Source organism: Pygoscelis adeliae, unplaced genomic scaffold, assembly GCF_000699105.1.
Source record: "Pygoscelis adeliae isolate BGI_AS28 unplaced genomic scaffold, ASM69910v1 Scaffold100, whole genome shotgun sequence".
Classification (NCBI taxonomy): Eukaryota; Metazoa; Chordata; class Aves; order Sphenisciformes; family Spheniscidae; genus Pygoscelis; species Pygoscelis adeliae.
Window position 1 is genome coordinate 2660077 of NW_008824034.1, and position 21836 is coordinate 2681912.

At 40.5% G+C, this 21836-nt stretch overlaps 1 protein-coding gene across 1 annotated transcript in view; it reads left to right on the plus strand.

Moving 5' to 3' along the window:
* The window catches only part of IL1RAPL2 (interleukin 1 receptor accessory protein-like 2), a 391710-nt gene that overhangs the window by 275145 nt on the left and 94729 nt on the right, over positions 1–21836 (plus strand). Inside the window, exon 5 of the mRNA XM_009330996.1 lies at positions 1752–1826. Within this exon, the coding sequence (XP_009329271.1) occupies positions 1752–1826 (75 nt within the window). The remainder of the gene's footprint in view (positions 1–1751; positions 1827–21836) is intronic.

Here is a 21836-nt window from a genome sequence, read left to right on the forward strand (position 1 = left end):
AAGAAGCTGGGAGGGGGCACAGCCAAACTGGCCAAAGAAACATTCCATACCATGGGACGTCATGCTCAGTACATAAACTGGGGAAAGCTGGCCGGGGGGGGGCCGCTGCTCGGGGACTGGCTGGGCATTGGTCGGCGGGTGGTGAGCAATTGTACTGTGCATCACTTGCTTTGTGTGTTGTTATTATTATTATCATATTATTATCATTATAACTTTATTTCAATTATTAAACTGTTTTTATCTCAACCCATGAGTTTTTCTCACTTGTGCTTTTCCAATTCTCTCCCCCATCCCACCGGGTGGGGGGGAGTGAGCGAGCAGCTGCGTGGTGCTTAGTTGCCGACTGAGGTTAAACCACGACATTCTTTAATACAGTTTGTCATTTTCTGTAGATGTGGATGTAAAAATGTTTTGTAGGTTGATGATTATCTTTTTTTTTTTTTGGTAGAAGACTAATTCAGCTACCTCCAATTTTACACAGCTCTCATTTGCTAGCGTGGTTATCAGAGCCACATTAGTGAAACGTGTGACTGCTGCACCTCTGCTTCAGCCACTCAGCCAGCTTGTTTTAAAGCCCTAGGGAAGGTGTGTTGAACCATTGACTCATGCTGAAGCAGGCTAGGGGAGAGATGTCCTCCCATGCCAATGGCTCAGGCTGAGCTGGGAGCATAGGCCAGGAGCTTGCAGAGCTCAGGCTCCCTCTGCTTGGTTCAGGGAGACCTGCTGCCACAGCCACGGGCAACTTTCAGCTTCAGCTATCAAACCGCTGGGTAGACTTGTTTCCCATCAAGTCAGTAAGTGCTGAGGCTTCTAGAGATCAGGGCAATTTTGCCTTAGTCTTTTATTGAAAAATGCAAATTCATTTTACAAACTCAGATCAAATAATTTCAGGTGATGAATTTTAACTGGAAAAGTTTTGAAGTAATTTTGAAATGTTTAATTTCACGTGGTACGAGATGCTGTATTTGATTAAAAACAGTTCTCCCCATCTCCACGAATACTCAGTCATTTATTTCACGCTAGCCCCAACTTACAAAACCTATTTGCACAGCCTGGGACTAAGCTCTCAAACCAGGTACTGAAGTCTGCGTCTGTAGCTTTATCTGTTTTCAGTAGCGTTATCTGCGACTGTCTGTCCTAGTGGCTGGAGCAGTCACGTGGTAGGACCAGGCTGGGGTAATGTTTCCTGCTCTCGGATGGAGATACTTCCGTATAGCAGAAGGCAGGGTCCCCACTTGGGCTTTGAGAAGAGCATCCAGGTGCCCCACCTGGTTGGGTTGGGAATGTAAGCTAGCTGTGAAGCTTCTGGGGTTCATCAGGCAAAATTCTGTGCAAGTTTTCTTTGAGTATCTAAATACTGTTCTGGGCAAGCATAAAGACATGTTGGGACTGGTCATGCTGAAATAGATTTGGTTGGCGCTTCAAATTAAGTAAGTGTGTTAACTTTGCAAGGTGAGGATCTAAAATGCTTGATCGAGTTGTTATATGTAGATTAAAAGTGAGAAATGGAGTTTGTTTTGCTGCTTTGTATTAAAAATGTAATTCTTGAAACAGCTAATTTCCTTTGCATCAGTGGGCCACTACAGCCACTAGGAAAGCGGTAACACATTGACAGTGTAACAGCCATATTATGTAATAAACGTTTACGTGCCATCAAGTGTACAAACATTTGATTGCTTACATGACAGAGCTTTTCTTTTGCAGTCATTGGTCTCAATTTTTCCATTACATTTTCTCATTTTCTTTTCTAGCTTTACTCACAGACAAACCTCCAAAGCCATTGTTCCCCATGGAGAACCAGCCAACTGTTATAGATGTCCAGCTGGGTAAGTCCCCTTCTGGGAATAATAGATCCTAAACTTCCACTCCGGTAGCAGATGGGAAAAATGGAAAGTGCTAAGAAAGGTTTAGTGGTACTGTTATTACATGCAAATCAATTTGCAGCTTCTCATTTATAACTGTAGAATTTACTGCCATGGCAATTTAAGGGAATGAACTTGTGTAACACCAGGGGATGGCAGTACTAATTGGTTACATTGGGTATTAAATATAAAGCGCTGCTGCTCTTTTTAATATATGATTGATAGAGTAATATATGTCTACATTGGTGCTGTATCGATCAGCTGATGTTCACCCTAAGACAAATATTCTCATAAAAGAAGCGCTGATTCCTTTAAAAGTTAATGTAAACCAGTGCATTTTCAGGTTGTTCTGAATGCTTACCAGAAAGGGCTTTAGACTAAAATGCTTGTAGGCTTTTCTCACTCTTGTTATATATTCTTCTGTGAATGCACATCTCCGAATCTCAGCTGGCAGCCTGTATTTCTCTCATGCTGAGAAACTCTAACGTTAGAGAGTTCTGCTAACTTTGGGGAACTGTGGGGCATCTTGGTGCTGAAAGAACAGCTTGGCTTTGAAGTTCCAGAGTTGTTTTTTCAGTGACTTGAAAATAGATTTCTAATTTTGAGAGGCAAAATTGGAGTTGCTGTTGAGGACTGTGGTGCCATGAGCTTAAATTACAAGAGACGTGTTGCAGATGTGGATTATTCACTCTGTGCTGAAGCTGTGGCATTTTCTTTCTTCTTGAGGCTGACTCTCTTCTTCCTTTTATATCAAAGTTGGCTAGGATTCAGTGGTGGAATGGTGTTTAAAGGCAAGCAGGGTCAGAAGGAAACATTTTAAGTGGGCTGATAACATTGTGGTAAAGCTGTTTATTTGTTTTTGTGAAACCCTATAGGGTCCTACTTGAGCTGAGTACAAAGGCACATCCTTGTTCTTAAACCAGATTCCTAACAATTTCAGTGAATCACTTAAGATGCTATGAAGTATTTAAAAATGGGGCTTGAATTCTTGAATGTGATTGTTGAATCGCGGTGAGAATATGAATCATTTGTGACCTTAGCTAATCTTAAAGATTAGCTTTCTCTCATATACCTGAATTGACTCAGGTGTCTGTAAGGGCTTGCACAGGGAAGGCAGAAGTGGATCTGGGAAGCAGCCAGTGCCAGATGAATTCTGCAGACAGTTGCATAAGTGCATGTTCAGGTTCCCCTCCACAGGACTCATGTGTCTGTAGCTAAGGAGAAATTGGCCCTAAAAGGAGAAAACACAAAATGAGTCTGAAGCCATAGTCAAAAGCCCAGCAGAATTAACAGCAAAACAGAGTCATCAAAGTTTGGGTCAGCCCAAAAGGCTGAATTGAGTCTCCTGGTCCAGCTTCTTAAAAGTCAACTTTCTAATGATTTCCTTTGGGAGCAAACTGTCCCTGCATACATCTGTGTAATAAAGGCACTCAAAGAGTGCACATCTTTGTTTCCTGCATTTTTATTCCGTCTTCATTTTCTCTTCCAAGTTCCCCTGTTCCATCAGGACTCTGTTGTATTTGCACTGAATTTCTTCTTTTTTTCTGCGTGAAAACATTTTGTTCTGACTGATTAAAAAGAGGTTTGATTAAAAAAAATGCAAACAAACAAACCCCTTCCTCTCCCTGGAGATATGGCTCAGTAATAGGATTTTGGAATATCTCTAGAGGGAAATACAAATCGTGCATCTTTATATGCTGGAATGTAATCTATTAGTTGTCCCCTAAGATCCGGGAATTTACATATGGTGCCTTTTTTCTGATATATTAATGGGTTTGGTTGTTGCCACTAAACCATATTCATATTATGTGTAAAAGATTAACGCTTACGGAAGAACCTGAACTTATTTCTTTAACATACAATGAAGTTCATTGATTTTCCTCTTGATTTTAAATGGCAAACAGATAGAGCTAGAAAATTCTCAAGGAGCACCTTCATCTTGTGGAGGCCACCTGCAGCTTTGGGCTGGGAGGCTGCGCTGACCTCTGCAATATGCTGCAGACCCTCACTATGTACTAGAGTTTTGCAGGAGAGCGAGTCATTCGATTGCAGCAAAGTAATGGAGGAGAAAGTTGTATGTAAGGTCATCTGCTGGAATACTTTTTTGAAATCTCGTTAAGCTCCTAGGAGTTTTGAACAAGTGACATTCTTCAGTATTTTATTAGAAATCAAGGCAAAGTTTCTGTGTTTTACACAGCCTTTAGCCCATGGAGTGAAATCACCCACTATGCCTGCTTTTTCAGTGGTTGTGCAAGTATGAACATGCCACTGAACTACAAAGGAAGTGGAGATTAATCCATCTACTTGTTCTGCAGAGATTATTTTAGATTTCTTTTGGAAAACTAATCTTTAAAGAAATAGCTGTCTTTGCTCTATAAGCAGAGGAGATTATTAATTATTTACTATCTTTATCCTTAATGATTAGCACAATGCAATGCAAAATCTTCCTAGAACTCTACGCAGTGGCTTAATTATTTAGGAGCTTATTTGACCTGATTGCAGACTTCAGTATTCACCTTTTGGCTTTCAGCTTTTATAAGAAGATTCAAATGAAAATAGGTATGCACAATTCTTATTGACAGTGGATAAAAGAGTTGGCATGGCCCAGAGCCTGCCTTGTTCTTCTTAAGGAGCATGAATGTACTTTTTGCTTTTTCCGTTCTCCTTTGGAATGTGACAGAGATCAAAACCAAGCCCATCAAGGTTAGAGAGAAGCAGAAACTGGAATTTGCTTCTTTCTTGTTTTCTGTATTTGCTTGTGCTGGAGAAACAGAGCCAGAGAAAGGAGGGTTGACAGGGGGACAAAAGAGCATCCCAGAGGACTAGAGAAATAGTCCAAAACAATTTCACTGTCTCAGATGCTTTACCAGGTCAGATAATCACTTCATCTCTGGGCCGACCTAGAAAATAATGACAGAATTTTTTCTATTGTTCATTTGCTGCTTCCTTTTCATGAAAACAAAACTAAAAATAACCCCCTTTTTATTTGTTTTTTAGCTTTTTGCATTGGGGTCAGTGTAGTAATAGTTCTTGATTGCCTAGTATGCAGCACATTTAATTTTATTATATCTTGGTTTTAACAAATAATGTTCATTTGTACTATATAGTATATGTTTTTGAAAATATATGACATTAATCTGATAATATCATGTTTTTCCTGAAAAAAGATATCCCTGAGTTGTCTTCATGACATTAAAATCAAATTGATAGTATGAGCCAAAATACATATAGGTCTTCTGCCCAGGAGATGGTGTGGCTTTAGCAGAAGGCCCTTAAGATTGCATTTGAAGAGTTTTGTGCCATAACTCTGTACTCCTATAAACTCTGTTTGTAAAATGTGACTGTCTCCCATGTAAAGCTATGAATGTGAATTTATTAAAACTTATGCCAGTGTGATTCAAAGCAGTTGTTCAAAGACCCCTTTTTTAGGGCAGTTGCTTTGATTGACCATATAAACCTAAGCGTGTATATGGATTGTTCATACCAAATCCCTGAGGTAAGAGAACTCCTTATGTGATTTAGAAAAGTAAAGATCAAAACCCCTGTCAGAAGTCTTGAGGCTGTGGTGCAGTAAGTTTTAAAGATCTATTACCTGTTTTCACATACAGCTGTTCTGACAGTAAGTGGAGCATGCTGTGCTGTAAGTCTTAAGATATCTTGTTGGTACATCACTCTGCTGATTTCTTAATTTATTTTTTAAATTTTTTTCTAGCTAACTTTGCTCACTCTTAGTGCTTTGAGAACATGGAAAGAAAGATAACCAATCCTTTGTGTTTTAATTACGTGATTACAGAGTAGGTTTCTTCTCTGAACTAGCTCCTTTGCACAGTTCTGGTAGCACCAAGGAGCCAAAATTTGACTGATAGATAGGTAGCTGTGAGTTATTGCATTGGCAGCTCTCAGCTGGTGTAAAAGCAACATGGCAGGGGCATAAGCATTTGCGAAAGAAAGGAAGCACAGTTGTGCTCTGCTGATTCTTGGGTGGACAAGGATCTGTAAGGATCTTGTAGGAGTTGTATCTAGCTAGTTTATGTATAAGCAGCTCCCAGAGTCATCTAGCTTGCACCATGGCTGCTATTTTACACTTGCGTGTTCCACAGAGTACCAAAAAAGTTAAAAATACAATATCAAAATAGAAAGAAGCTAAGTCTGTCTGTTAATTCTGTACCATGTATTACAGTGACTGCAACGTTAAGTTAGTCTTTTCCTTACGAATGAGTTAGTTGAGACTGGAATTAATGTTTGCATGTTTGTGTCTATGTTAATTGAATATATCATATATGTATCATTTGCTTTTCAGCTATGTACAGGTTTTGTTTTCAGGCATTTACTTAAGCAATGCCTCAGTCTTAGAAAACAAAACAAGAAACACCTATGTTAATTCATTTACTGAACAAGGAAAATGTCAAGGGGTTTGACTTACTTTTGTCATGATAGTTTCTCTGCTTCTAAAGATGCTGAGGAAAGAAAACACATAGTTTATGAGGATTCTCATGTTTCCTGATAGCTGACCTGTTCAGAAAGATTTTGTTCCTACAAGATTTAACAGTGCAATTCCTTGGGACTAGTTATTAAGCAGATCAATAGAGCTACTGTAAAACAAGTGCAAGGGAATATACAAAGTTACATCTGCTGACAGGTATGGGAATAGAATAAAAATAGGGTTTTTAAAAAAAAAGGTCCTTTTTGTTTGAAGCACTGGCTGGAAGGAGTCATTTGGGAAGGGAAAATCCATGCATTTGCTGTCATTTTTAAGATAATACATTCACCGTCCACAGTCTTAATTTTCATTGAGACCCCACTTCTCTTCTTAAAAATAAATAATAATGATTAAAAAAAAAAATCTGTAAGATCTTTTGGAGACATCAATTTCCTACCAAGCCTGTCTATTCAAGACAATCCATCAGTGTCTGTCATTACTGATTTGCTGATTAAATCATGCTTTCTTCATGTTTAAAGATACAGGTATTTGATAAACATCTTAGTTGAATAGGGTGGTGATCTTGGACAAAAAACAATACAGAAATTTTGAACTGTAAAGTAATTCAAACAGAGCAAGTGATTTGAAAGCGAACTCGGGAAGGAGTTCTCATTAGTGTGTTTGCGGTGTGCAAAGAGCACTGATACTCTTCCGTGGTCAGGCCTCCGAGTGTTGTGTGCATGCCTTTTGATTTGCTCTTTGATTAAATGATCACATATGACGACTACTCAGGCACATATGAAGAACAGGTATCTTACATGTTGGTAGCTACATGCTACCCTTCTGCCTTTCTTTCCCTCAGCTCCCACCAGGCATTCTCCAGCCTAGGGCTTAGCAGGGGCTCTCAGATGGAGACCTGGTTTTCTGGGAGCTGGGCCAAATCCAGAGCTTTGCACCTCTCTGAGGGCAGTAGCCCTCTCTCCCTGTGCTGCTCCTGCTCCCTCTGCTCAGCTGGGGCAGCACACAAGAGACAAACCTTGAGGAATCAGAGGTGACCTGACCCAAGTGGGCCCTGAGTGAGCAAAGAGGCTGAACTGGGAGACAGATGAAGCCGAGACCTCTGAGGAGGATAAAATTAAAGCTTAGAGGGCAAGGAGGAGACAGGGCTGCAGATTTTGTTTTAATTTTTTTTTCTCCCTGCTTTTTCTGCTGAGATTTGGAGCTCTTGTCACTCTTTATGAAATGTGGTGGCAGCCCAAATACACCTTTGCAAGGAGTTCTCAGAGCCCAGTGGGAGCGAGATGTAGGCACAGAAGTGTGCTGGGCTTCCGCAGCTGATGCCCAAGTCGCCACAGAACATGTTTGGACTGACTCTTCTGAAAGCTTATAGCCTGATTAGACTCTAGAGGATTTTCCTGGGAATGTCTTGTATAGAGAATATTGGCCATCAAATTGGGCGTCCCTTCTCTTAGGGTGAAAAGAAGGGAGACAGAAAGAAGGAAATACATTTTTTCCCCCATTCTCTTCACCCATTCTGTGAGAATGCCTGACATTTTTGACGTAGATCCTTTCCCCTTCCTGTCTTCCAAAATTAAAAAGCTCTAATTAAGATAATTAACTAATATCTCAGCTTTGATTTCACCTAACAGATCAATCAGTACGAAATCATCAGCATATGAAAACAGAGCCTTATAAAAAACAGCCGTGATAGGAGATGATATTACCTATATGTACACTGTATTTCTTTTGGTTGGGAAATACAATAACAATCAGCAATACCGTTTTTTTCTGCTGAATCCAACTTTTCAAGATCCAACTCCTTTTCCTGTCAGAATAGTCTGTAAATATTACTCCTGTAATATAGTCTGTAAATATTATCAAAAGTAATAGTACTTTAAGTGGAGTGGTGGCTTATGGTGCCCCATCCAAGTGGTTAAATCATGCACTGAGTGCCCTACAGAGAGGAGACTGAAAGTTGACCATAGAGACTCAGTTGCTCTTTCCTTGTGCAAGGCCTGAGTGTGGGATGGGTGACAGTCTTGCCCCAAATCATATCCTACTGCCTTATTCTGTCCGGGTGGAATAACCCCTACCCCCATACCAGGGATCTAGGTCTGTGTGCGCTGAATAGCAGAGCACAGGGGAGGTGGGTCTAAAGGCAGAGAAGGCATGTGGTTAGTGTCCCCTCCACCCCAACACCAGCAAAAATTTGATCGGCTCCATCCCCAGTTCTCCCCATGCTGCAACTTCATCTCACAGCCAGGTCCCCCATGCACTGTTGCTGTCTGGAGGAGTGAGCTGGTACCCTCACTGTTGCCTCCTCCGCACCTTCTTCCAGCCATCCAGGGCTCTCCACTGCACCCACCTCCTCCCACAGATAAGCTGGGAGATCCCCTTTCTTCCCACAGGAGACCAAACCTCATACACTATTCCCCTCCCTTCAAGGGGTTACAGACTCACTGTGTAAATGACCCCAGACTCAGTGCTTGAAAATCATTTCCTCCCAGCAGTGCAGACTGTAATACCAAAAGCTTCATGTTCCTGCACAGAAATACATGAAGGAGCAATTTTCACTAGGAAATGAAGAGAAACTGGGGGTATCTTCTTTAGGACCTGCCTTCCTCTGCAGCACAAGGGATGCAGCTCCACAGCTATTTCAGCCATACGTGCCCGTATGAAAGGAGGCAGGATTTGCATCTATTGCAATCATTTTGTACTAATCCACAGGGGATATTAGAGACAAATTGTCTGACATTTAGGCTTAGAAGTAGTTCCCTAAATACCCTAAGTGTATTACCGCTAATGCTTTGATGCTAATTTGGTACGTTGTTAATATCTCTGCTCCTCTCAGGGATAATGGTGAAATGCTGTACTTCAGAGACTTGAAGCTGGGATCTGTGGTTCAGCTGGTGTAAATCCACAGTTGTTTTGCCTTTTTTGTGGTTAATCCAGATTTACATCTGTGAAGCAGAGAACAGTTTATTCGCACACTTCTTTCTTTTGTTTTAATGGACTTGGAAAGATGGGGCCAAATTCTGGCTACTGATCCGTGGTTTCTACATCCATTGGGATCCATGGGATTGGCATAGATACATCAGAAAGGAAGATTTGGCGCTTTCCAAATTTTTCTTTCGTATTTCTACACACTATTTATTGCTTATGTTGATTCTAGTGGTTGTTAGATCAATCATGACACTGTCTTTATAGAAAAAAATTGATGGATTGATGTCAGATAGATACCTTGCAGTTAGGTTTGAAACAGCAATACTTCAGATAAATCTGTTATGTTCTTTTTATTACAAGAAAGTAGTAAATAAGAAACACTCCAGTATGTCTTGGCTTACAGTTATTCAACAGCATTCATCCAAGGGCATTAGCTAACTGATGATGATTGAGGAACGCCTCAAATCATCTTGCACCAGTAAAACTTTCTCTGAAAGTGGTGGCTGCTATGTGGGGGTGTCCAGGACGTGCATCTTTAGCACTTCACTAGGACTAAGCTGTCATTAACAAATACAACCATCACCTCAACCACCACAGACATGCAGTTATGCTGAACTTGGCTAAAGGATCTCCTGTTTGGTTTCTAGGTTTACTGCATTTGACTTGTGTCTGAGAAATGGGGACAAGTTTGTTTCTGCAAAAATTAAGTTCAGCCCACAGGATAGAAAGTAGAAAAGATGGTCTTAGTGGAGAGCAGGGGATTAGGGCTGTTGAAAAGAGCTGTGGGGTTTTTTTGCTCTGCTATAGTTCTTCTGACCTTGGCCAGGACTTTTATGTCCTCTTTTAAAGCGAATATAGTACTTCTCTAGTTTTCAGGAATGTTGTGACAATAAAATCACCTGGTATTGGGGAAGTACTCTGAGAAGGGCGAGAAGGAGTACAGATAGGGAAGGCTTTGACCAGGGTTTTTTCCTCAGGGCCCTTGCCTTTCGGATTCTGAGCCTGAATGCAAACGCAGAGACATTTGACTGCATAGTCCACAGACATACGCTATTGTGCATTGAAAGTCGGGCAATATTAATGTTCCAGGAAAGAGAACCACAGGGCAAAGTTTGCACCATTTTCTGTGCTTGTTAGAAACACTGTCACTGGAAGGAATTCATGTTCTGCCATTTTACATTCTCTCTACTGTGTTTGTCATATGAATGAGTTATTAGGCTGTGAATGCCTCATATATTCTGTAAATTACAGAGTAGAAACATTCGGCACTACTATTTTGACCTTTTCAGCATTCTGTGATTTGCTGGGCATGCCATTCCACATCTCTTGTTTACGGCCTCACTAAAATGTAGGGATTGGAGCCGAGTGGGCAAACAGTCAAAATATACCGGGCTGCAAAAGGTCAGGGTTATGCATCACAGTGCCACTGTTCAGTGGGCAGTGAAGATTAAAATCTAGACTAACCATTCTCATATTTTTCTTTCTTCACTGAAAAATAATAGAAAATTGTACTTTGTAATCTGTTCTAAAGGCAACAGTGCAGAAAATGAAGAGTGATGGTATAATTTTTATTTCTTAAAATATCAAAATTGTAATGTCATGATCTTAGAGGCCGTGAAAATCAAAGCTGTCATAGTCCTTCAAAAGAAATGAGGTGGAATTCTACCCACCAAATCTTTGCTTCATTTAATCCATGTCTGATAAATGTTGCTCTTAACTTCATCCTCGATACCCTTGCGTTTGTCTCTATCCTACAGAAACAAATAGCTTGTACTAGGTAATTGAACTTTGACCATTAAAACTAGGTTGATTTACGGTACTCATGTTAGACATTTCAGTCCAATGAAGACCAAATGAGAGAGGGTCAAGGCAAGATTTCCCTTGAAATGAAGAGATACCTTCATTACCTACTGAAGACACGTTACATGACTTCTCAGTTCCCCTAATCAGCTGGAGAGTAAAAATATAGAAAGCAGTAATCTGTGGAAAGGCAGCAGAGGCACACTGTTTTCTACCATGCATTTTTAGTTTAACAAACCAGCCTCACACTAAATGATGACTGTAACTTTCTAGTACTGAGTATGATTTTGTTATCTGCTTATACTATATGGGAAGCTTATTAATTTTAACATGCTTGGCCCTAGTCCTATGAACAAATGAATAGGATTAGTCATTAATACATCCATCGAGATTTCTTTGGTGCATAGTCAGGTGTGTAGTTACTTCAGCTCAGAGGAGCATATGATTAAGCACTTAATTCTTTGAGCAATACTTTATATTGCTCAAATACAAATTCCAGTGATGGACTTGCACACTGCATTAATTAACAGGCGTAAGTAAATTTCATTTTATATCTAGCGGAGTCTGAAATGGAAGTGAACTGCATACGCTGCTGCTATAGTCTCTGCTGAAGTTTGCAAATGGTGCTACACGCTTTACTGGTCAAGTATTACGTAATTCTTTGCAAACCCAAAGCATTTTCCACATTCCTCTGATCACCAAGCTCGGTGGTTTGAGTTCAGAATTTAAATACTTAAGATGCAGTCATTTTTTATTAAAAAAAAAAAAAAAAACTGGTGTGTTAAGGTGCTTTTTCACTGCTAGTGAGCTGAGTAAATAATAGCAAATAATGTATTCTGTGAATTTTGTCTCTTTTTATGAAGGGAAAGATTGCCCATGTGGATCTTTTCTCGGATACATTCTCTAAATGCTTCTGGACTTGACACACTATTTTGAATAGTTTGTTGCTAAGCCCTGAATATGCAGGATTTGAAAAGTAAATCTGCTTTGATTGGGCAGGCTGATCAAATCAAGTTTTCTGTTTCCTGATTACATTACTGTTAACTCTTTTAAATGATTTCCTGATCTGCATTGATGAATTTGAAATCAAATTTATAGATAATATTCTGCAGCCTATCATTCAAATTGTTGATATTAATAAACATTGCAGGCAGAAAACTGCTTTGCTGGAACATTTGAGCATTTGCCCCAAGTGAATGCATACAGAGTAAGCAGATTTCATTTGTAAGTGCAGTGGATGTTTGTGGTTTAATTTCATCTGAATTCATCTGCCTTTCATGCTTTACTCACTTTGGAAACTAACTTGTAGACACTGCACTGCATGCGATAAGAAATCTGCTTTACTAACGATCGTTGACCAAGCGCTTCTATTTAGGATTGTGGTTTAGCTTTTCTAAATATCATCTGGCAAAGCGAGTGGTGTGTAGATATCAAATTGTTATTCACACTGTGGGCACATTGCCTCTGAGAAGGTATCTGTTGCATTTGAGCAGTTTTTCAGATGCAGGCAAGCATACTACTTCTCTCAGTTTCAGGATTTCAAACCCCAGCATCTCACAATCCAGCACATCCCTTCACAGCCTGACCTCTCTTTTATGAAACGCCTCTTAAGTCAGAAGACTCTGAAGCAAACTTGTGATTTCAAACACCTAAATTATCAGCAAGTATTTGGGTGTTATGAGCCGTAGATTTGCCTGTAAAAAAAAAAAAAACCAACCAGGAAATCTACAGGCGAATTACAACGCGTAGCATATAATAGCAGGCATGGTTGTCTTAGATTATTTTAGAATAGCTTTTTAAGAAGCGTCCTCCCTGGGAATTTGCAAACATCTTGTTTTCTGTGCTAATTTTGTATCGGGTCCTTGGTTCACACCTGTCTTGTACAATATTCTGTGCCAACTGTGTAGTGAGGTGTTTTACCAATCTTTCTGCAAAACTGACCTTGCAGATTCTTTTTTTCCTGTGTGATGTAAGGCTTTTCTATAACTAAGTTGTAAATATGGGTATATATCATTGTCTTTTTTCCTGTTCCACAGTTATTTACCTTACAGTCTCAAGCACTGAAATCCCCTTCAGAGTTTCCATTCATCTTGTTTCTAAGACCACGTTAATTAAAATTACAAAAATCTCTTGATTGAGAGAGCTTTGGGGAATTTCTGTGGCAATTAACATTTTTGAATTGAGATACTGTGATCCTACACAACTATCTCAAAAGTGCATCATATTCAGAAACATCACTTTAAATGTTTAGGGAGCTCTGTTATCAGAAGTTTGGTGTATGTCAGCTTTTGGCACAGCAAAGATTAAGCGACAAATGGGAGTAGCTGGGGGTCTAAATTATGAACAGAGATGCTAAAACAGCATTGAGATACACAGGCCCAGTCTCGTTCACGATGTTATAAGACAAGCAAGAGGTACTTCTGTCAAGAGAAGGTGTGTTTGGTTGTGTGAAGGAGCACCCATGATTAATGTTTACAAAAAATGTAGAATAATTGTTGTCTTTTGTTGTGTCAAAAAATGACATGACCTGATGTGTTTGCCATGGTATTATACGCTACTGCCGCTGTGGCATGCCTTGTAAATAAATAAATAAATAGTGCAATGATGTATACTTCCAAAAAGAAGTGTGGGGTGTTTTGGTTTGGTGGGTTTGGTTTTTTTTTTTTTTTTAGACTAACTTATTTGGGATAGAAGCAGGTCAGGAAAAGGGCATGGCATCTTCTTGTCACTGGAAGTTCAAGAATTTTTTCATTTCGACTCAGAATAGAAAACAATTGTCAGAATGTAATTTAAACTCAGAATATCTGATCAACCTAGCCTTCTGCCAATGTCCTCAAAATTATGAAAACTTTAAATAGACCTAGCACTCAAATATGAATGAGCATGATGTCTCCTGTAGGAAAGGATGCATGGTCTTACAGTGACAGTGTAGTGTTCCTGCTCTGACACTAGCTAAATTTCAGTCTGTGAAGCCATTGCTCTCCTTGTGTTCCTGTTTCTGATGGTATGAATAGGGTATATTTTGTCTAGATCTTTGGGAATTCTGGAAGTGTGTGTGGGGCTGTTGTTTGGTATTTCTGTTGTTTTAATGGAAGCCAGAGAAACTTTTTTAAACAGTTTTTTTTAACCAGTCAATAATGAAGGATTAGGAGATCAAAAGTGGGCAACAGAACAGCTGGCATGAGAAAAAACTTGTATTTTCTTGCTATATCCCTGATTGAAATCACCAGTTTTCAAAGCCGATGCTGACTCTGTTGAATCTAATTTAGTTCCTGCATCAACTCTGTTGAAGCGTAAGTGTAACTGGGAAGGAAACCGATGTTCTCTTAACACAGTCTCTCAGCAGAATGCCACATCTCCAGTGTCAGACACGTGAGTCCCCACAAACACCTGTTTTAATAAACAGCCAATTTGCTAATGCTGAGTTATGCCGACAAATAGCATCTGTTTCTGGCCAGTTGTCTACCTGAATATAGCATCCTTCTTAATCAGTGAAAGCCTCTATTGCATAACTAGTCTGACTCATTTTCCACCCAGAGATGGGAATTACCCACTCTGCTCTCTACACTTATTATCCTTCTTGAGGGAATTGGTGGAAAATAGAAAGTCTGCTGGAACAGTTCCACCCTCCCTTCCAAGCAAAAAAAGTAGTCAGGGCTTTGATATGTACATAAAAATAAATACATTTTTAGAGCGGGGTGTTATTAAAATACCACATTGGCTGAATGGTAAATAGTGATGGACCAGTGTAGCACCCAGGGCATTCCCACGGTGGATATCGCTTTAACGTTTGCTCCAGAAAAGCGCCCAAACCTTTTTAGTGGGGGTGGATGCTGGTGAGAGAGAAACAGACACACCTTCCTGACACCTGGCAGTCAGCACCACCTTGTCAGCTAAAAGCAGCCTGGACAGCTGATCCATGCAAACCTTGCATCACACATTTCCAGTGTACCAAATATGTGTCTTGCACTGTTTGCCCACGGGCTTTGAAGAGAGCCTGGTATATGGGCAACAGTAAAGACTTAACTGCACTCACTGTTCTTCCTCATGAAAGTTTTGTATCTTTAGATTGAAATTCCAGATCTAGTAATAAATTCTGTGTATAAAGGCCTATTGCCATGTGTACAGCCTTACGGTGCCAATAAAGGAGTAAATAAAACTATTACAGTATGTAATCTGTAAATAATATCCTGCCTTCTCCTTCGAAGGAAACAGCCTAGTGGGAGAAATAGTGGTGATAGAGCTAATCCTTTTCCCTTCCTTCCATGCCCCACTACTAACTGTAGAGATGCAGAAGAAGTGGATTCAGTGATTAAACTGTTCTATTGCTTTTCTTATTAAACATTCCTAATGGGGTTACAACTAGAGGCCATTGTACTTAGACAAGAATAAAGCAACTTCTTACCTCTGCCCATGCGTGTAATAAGTGATATATTGTCTGCTATGCAGTTATTACAAGTAATAATAAACTGATGATACTAAGAAGCAGGCAGGAGTGAGGGACTAGAGAGACAAAGCAATAAAATAGCAAGATTTTTGCAATTTTAACCTTTCAGGAGCAGTAAAGCACCTGACTATCTATCCAATCCAATAACCTGAAACAGCATAATAATATAGCTGGGGAGAAGCAAATCTCTAACCCAGCAAAAGTGAAGCCATGACTTAAACCTTGCTGTAAATTTTTGTAAGCTGACCGGTGCTGCTTGTTAACAAGATACAGTTCCCAAATCTTTCATCCTCCATGGTAATTCTGCCCAGCAGATTGTATTTGATGGTAAATCAGATCAGTGGAAGCCAATCCAAACTGCTTGTGGTTTGATTTATGTTTTATAGGAATCGACCTACCCAAAGTGCTAGGAAAACAATGTGGTTCTGCGGCCCTTGATTAAAAAATGTGATGGAGCTGATTATTCACCACTTACTCATTCTTACATTACATTTTCAAAAAGAAGTATTCATACAGTGCAAACTCTGTCTGCTTAGTGAGAGATGAAGCGACCAGACCCTTAAACCTCTTCTGTAACTGAGCAACCAGCAGTGGTAGATGTTTATGTTTTGAGTCCATAATGCACCATGACAAGGGAGGTCACTGGATAGAGGTAGGCAAAAATAAAATTAAAATTGAATAAAAACAACTGAAGCCCTGGGACAAAATTGCAATGTTCTATTTTTATTTTTGAGACATCTGGGCTCACTGGGATTTTCTGAATGTCTCTCACCAAAGTTGCATATTAACTACCTTGAAAGCAAGTGATGCAGCACAGAAGGGAGTTGGCTACTCGCTGTGCACTGAGCAGAGATTTTTCATTTCATCCATCATTCACAACGTGCTGCAGTACTTCCAGAACTTACTGAACTTGCCTAATGTAGGGTGGAACAAGACCAAGAGCTCCGTTTGTAATGTGTGCTCTGCTACCGCTCTACCTCTGAACTGAATGCGATAAGGTGGTTTGTAATTGCTGGGTTTAGTAGCATGGTTAATCCTATAGAATATTATGTGGCTATGCACACTGCTTTTTAGGATACACAGAATTAACAGTGTTCAGAAGTCTTGAATTGGGTATCTATAGATCACAAGACTGCCTTACATATCAGACTCAAGGGGTTTTTTGCTTTTTGTTTCTTGTAACCGTAGATTGCACTCTACCTGTAAGTACATCATTAGAACTGCACTTTGAAAAATAATATCCAGCTTCTCCATTTCCCACGGTATATCCCATAGTGCCCATGTTAATGGATTTTTGGCTTTCCAGGTCATCCCACCTCTCACTATTCACACAATAGAGAACAGACTGTATAATCATTTACTCAGAGTGGCAGTAGAAAAATGGAGCTTGGTGTTGCTAGCTTACTAATAGTTGACCAGCCTTGGGAGCTAGGGATGGATGAGCTGATCTCTCCAGACCCTTCTTGGTTCAGTATCCATTGTCTTATGATTTAAGAAGCTGGAGATTTTAAAAAGATTGAGACCCATGGTAAAATCCCAAGATGCTGATGAATTTGGCAGTGTACATCATCTTCTCTCTCCCTATTTTCTGTAGACCAATTTTTTCTTATTTGCAGTTAATTTAAATTCCATAATCAAATTATTAAAATGGCTTTAATTTGTCTGCTTCTTAAGTACACTTCTGATCTTTGCTGTTAGCGTGTGTGTGTGTGTGGTTGGAGAGATGTAATAATCTGTAGAAAGCAAAATCATAGAATTGTAGAATAGTTTGGGATGGAAGGGACCTTTAAAGGTCATCTAGTCCAACCCCCCTGCAATGAGCAGGGACATAATTTTTGTGGCCCTCCTCTGGACCCTCTCTAATAGGGCCAGCTGAAGCTTTTTTGATTTCCATCCTCAGGTCCCTTAAATGTTTATGTTCCCTAAGGAATATAAGGAAATCATGAAACATGTAGGTATGGCTGGAAACTTTTAAACCTTTGAACCAGTGGAATTTGGGTGATTTAAGTCATTTTGCATTTGTCTTTTACTAGTGAGTGAACCAGACTGCAGGAAATGGCGAGTAGAGTTTCTGATATTATAGGGCTTTGCTCTGGGGACTTGGGGTTTGAGCTTAAAACCTTTCAGATGCTTGGGATTTCCGACATTGCAGTTCCAGTCATCCACAGGAGATGGACAAAGCAAACGGAAGAAAACTACTGTTCAGTGGCCTAAAAGAGAAGGCTGTGCCTGTGCACGAGCAAAGCTTACTGGTGCATGTGGCAGGTTGGGTTCGTTGGTTTGGATGTTCATATTTGTTGCTTGAGCCCAATGAACACTGTTGGCATTGCTTTTAACTGCACCAAACCAAAGGCCTGAAACCGATTTACTTTTCGATCACTGTGATATTCAGACTGTTTCTGGCCTGCTTTTCAGAGCTCCTGCATTACAGAGCATTTCTTTTTGTCGTGCTGCAAGAAGGCAGGGGAAGGGCAGCTCCTAGGAGCAGAAAAAACTCACCTAAACAAGCTTCTGTTTGTTTCAATTGTCTTTGAACGTTGCTTTTTCCTTCTTTTCTTGCCACTTCTGGAGAAGAGAAGTCACTGAGTTTTGTAGATCTTGCTTGCAGAGGAAAAGGTGAGGATTTGCACAGTTGCTTGGGTGCCTGGGTGCCTGCTGTGCCCTGACCAAGCACCTGAATCACTGCAGTCATCATGTGCACAAGGGTCTCCTTTTATCTTTTGTAAAGTAGATGGATTTGTTGCTACAGAGAATGAGGAAATAACCATATTGTCCCATGACTTCCGAAGGGTCACTTCCACGCCATGCTCGGGTACAATCTTGCAGCCACGGCAAGTACTTACAACTGAATCAGCTATGTCAGTCTCTCTAGTCTGCTCTCAATCCGCACGTGCACAGTGTCTGGATTATCTAAATTACTGACAGGCAGAACTAATTTTGACTTATTCAGTGGTTAAGTTTAGGAAAGAATCTACAAACTGAGATTTTTTGCGGGAAGACTATGAGGGCTGCAGTCCACAAATCCCTTTTCTGTCACCTCTTCTGGAGGGAGAGGAGGCTGTGGGGCCTGTGTCGCAGACTGGCTTCCACCATTTATGTGAAGCACCTCTAAAAAGATAGCTTTGTGGTACCTGCATCTTATTGCCGGAGCCATCCTTTTATGTTTTAGTGTCTGACTGACTCCATATGTCACATCAACCTGGGTTTTGAAAATCATTATTCCTTGCAGATTTTGTGCTCGCCTATGAGGACAGTGTCTGTAGAAACCCAAAGCTGCAAGTGCCCTTGCAGCACGTGCAGCAAGGAGGTTACTTCAAGATTAATTTTATGGCAGCTTCATTTCTCCGCTTGCTGTTCCCGTGCCTTGTGAGATTAAAGTCAAACTTAAAAGAATCGTTTTCCAAAATAGAAAGCAAACAATGATTTAACAAGTCCATACCCCATCATTCACCATTCAGACTTTGGACAATGGCAGCATTATGTCACTGTCTTAACAGTGAATGTTGCCTCTAAATTTGTACGTTCTAAGGACGGAAAGTGAAGCAGCTTTTTTCTGATAAAAGAAAGGCTGGTTGTCTTTGATATCATAGATAAATGCTTGGATAGTTACTTTTTAATTGCTTTATTGCCAGAAGTTTTCAATGAAGCCATAAAAGAGGAAAAAAATGATCAGCCTAATTGCCTCAAGATGGATATGTAATGCATAAATCTCTTGTTTAATGGATCTAGTAATAGACCACCTGTTTCAGTTGTCTTTTCCCATTCAGAATATGAATGAGTGCTTCTCTCAGATGTTCACAAAGAGAAAACACAACTGCACCATCAAAAACTCGGTGATTTTTCTTTTTACTTTTTTCCTTAAGGTTTGTTCATTCTTGTTCTGTGTATCAGCCAATCTTGGTACATTTAACCTTGGGAAAATAAAACCGTTTGTTATGATGCATAAAGCCTCATGTATTTTTGTTGTCCAGTTGTGTTTTAAATAAGAGTAGAGACACATGCACATTAATAAAACATTGACTGATGCCCAGAGAGTCAGGCCTGAGTTGCAAGAATTCCTTCATGATGTGTGGTCCCTGTATATTCCCTAGTCTGAATTTCCCACCCGCCCCCCCAGCTCTGTGTCTTCTGGTATTACTTGACTGTGGCAGGTTTCAGTGCAGCGAGGGTGTTTGAACTCCACAGCCTGTCTTGTGATTCCATGTGTTTGTTGTGGTTTTGTTTTTTTTTTTTAAAAAGGGCTGTGTAACTTTGTGGGTGTGGCCTTTTGCTTTTTGTGGGCATGGGGACTTCCTGAGCCATTTCTAGCAAGAGTGAATTTTACTAACTAGAAACCTTTGTTTTTCCTCTTGCAGTGTTTTTGGTTTTTTGTTGGTGATGGGTTTTGGTTTTGGTTTTTTTGTTTGTGTTTTTTTCCTTAAGGATAGTTTAAATAAACTATCACATTTGTAAACAGCTGAAAGTGCATATATTGCCAGGTATCATGTCCCACTAATGCGGGTAACTTTCTAAGGCATGCTAACTTGCAGCCTTTTGAATTATGAGCAGTCTAATGCTGAGGTTATGTCCTCCTGCTCTATGTCCCGGCATGATCTCTTTGAGCACATCAGGAAAAGCTGTCTCTGCGCGCCTCTTCTGCGTTCCCTGTGGTAAATGTGTTCCAGAGGTGTGCATTTTCCTTGTGAAAATAGATTCCAGGGACCTCTTTTCAAAGCTCAGCCCCACAACAGTAGAAATTTGAGACTCAGAGGGCTTCTTGTATCCAGAGGCTTCATAAGCCCCAGTCAAAGATGAATGAATGAAGTAGTCTAGCAGGCATTAAAATAGCAACAAACAAGGAAGGTGGAAAGGGAACAAATGAGCACTCATTTAGCAAAAAATCAAGATGTCAAGAACAAAATTAATCAAGCTATCAGGGGATGTAAAGATTTTTTTTTTATTTATTTATTTTAAATGCTTACACACCCATGCAAGGAACCTGCGTAATAAACAACAAGAAAGAGAATGGCACATTATGGGCTTAAATTCAACCTAGTCAATAGAATAGAAATCTGATGGGAATGATTTGCATGATGGGAGTGTTAAAATCCATGTTTATAACCTATTTAAGAGCAGAAGAGGGGAGGAGGAGCCATCTGTCAGAAGTGGCATTTGCTGCTTCTGAGAACCTAGAGGCAGTTTCTGATGGATGCATATCGATTGGTGCTGTAGCCATGAAAAAGCAGGATGAGTAACAGGCTGGTGTCTCTGCAGACCATGGTTTTGCAGTGAGGAAGAGGATGACCCATTGTGAAACCTTTCTGTATTAGTTAAGGGCTGGGGGAGCTGTTCCATTGTGTTGCATTTCATTCCCATTGTGGCAAGCTGGAAATGGCACTTTGTCAGCAATAAAACATCTCCCTAAAGTACTACATCCTTAGCAGGGGATTTATATGTTAGCTTCATCCTGAGCGGCAAAGAGGAATACACCAGAGCACTAAAAGCGAGTTGAGTTTAAGTAGACGTAGAAGGCCTATGATTTGGCAATCTTGTTTTCACATGATATGTATGAAGCCCAAATGGGTGAAAAAACCTTCTAAACATGAGGAATACTGCATGATATCAGCTTTATTTGTCACTGTTGCTATCATAACATTGTGGTGCCTATGTTTCATCTTATGCCATAGTCTCTATTACCATACCCAGCCCTCTACTCCCATTGCCTAGAGAGCTTGATTTATGGTAAGTCTCCATGGTATTGTTTGGTCTGATTGTCATGCAACATTTAGATGGTGTCAGAGATCACTAGCTCTGTTTCAGTAGCTGCTGCTCCCCTTCCCTGTGGATCTCAGCTCCACAGAAGCATCCAGTGGTATTTTGTGCTTACTCTGTCTGCTCTGCCAAGAGAAGTTCACACCTCATGTGTGAACCTCATGAGGTTTAACAAGGCCAAGTGCAAGGTCCTGCACCTGGGTTGGGGCAACCCCCAGTATCAATACAGGCTGAGGGATGAAGGGACTGAGAGCAGCCCCACCAAGAAGGACTTGGGGGTACTGGTGGATGAAAAGCTGGACATGAGCCAGCAATGTGCGCTCGCAGCCCAGAAGGCCAACCGTATCCTGGGCTGCATACAAAGCAGCGTGGCCACCAGGTCGAGGGAGGGGATTCTGCCCCTCGACTCTGCTCTGCTGAGACCCCACCTGCAGTACTGCGTCCAGCTCTGGAGCCCTCAGCATAAGAAAGACATGGACCTGTTGGAGTGGGTCCAGAAGAGGGCCACGAAAATGATCAGGGGGATGGAACACTTCTCCTATGAAGAAAGGCTGAGAGAGTTGGGGTTGTTCAGCCTGGAGAAGAGAAGGCTTTGGGGAGACCTTATTGCAGC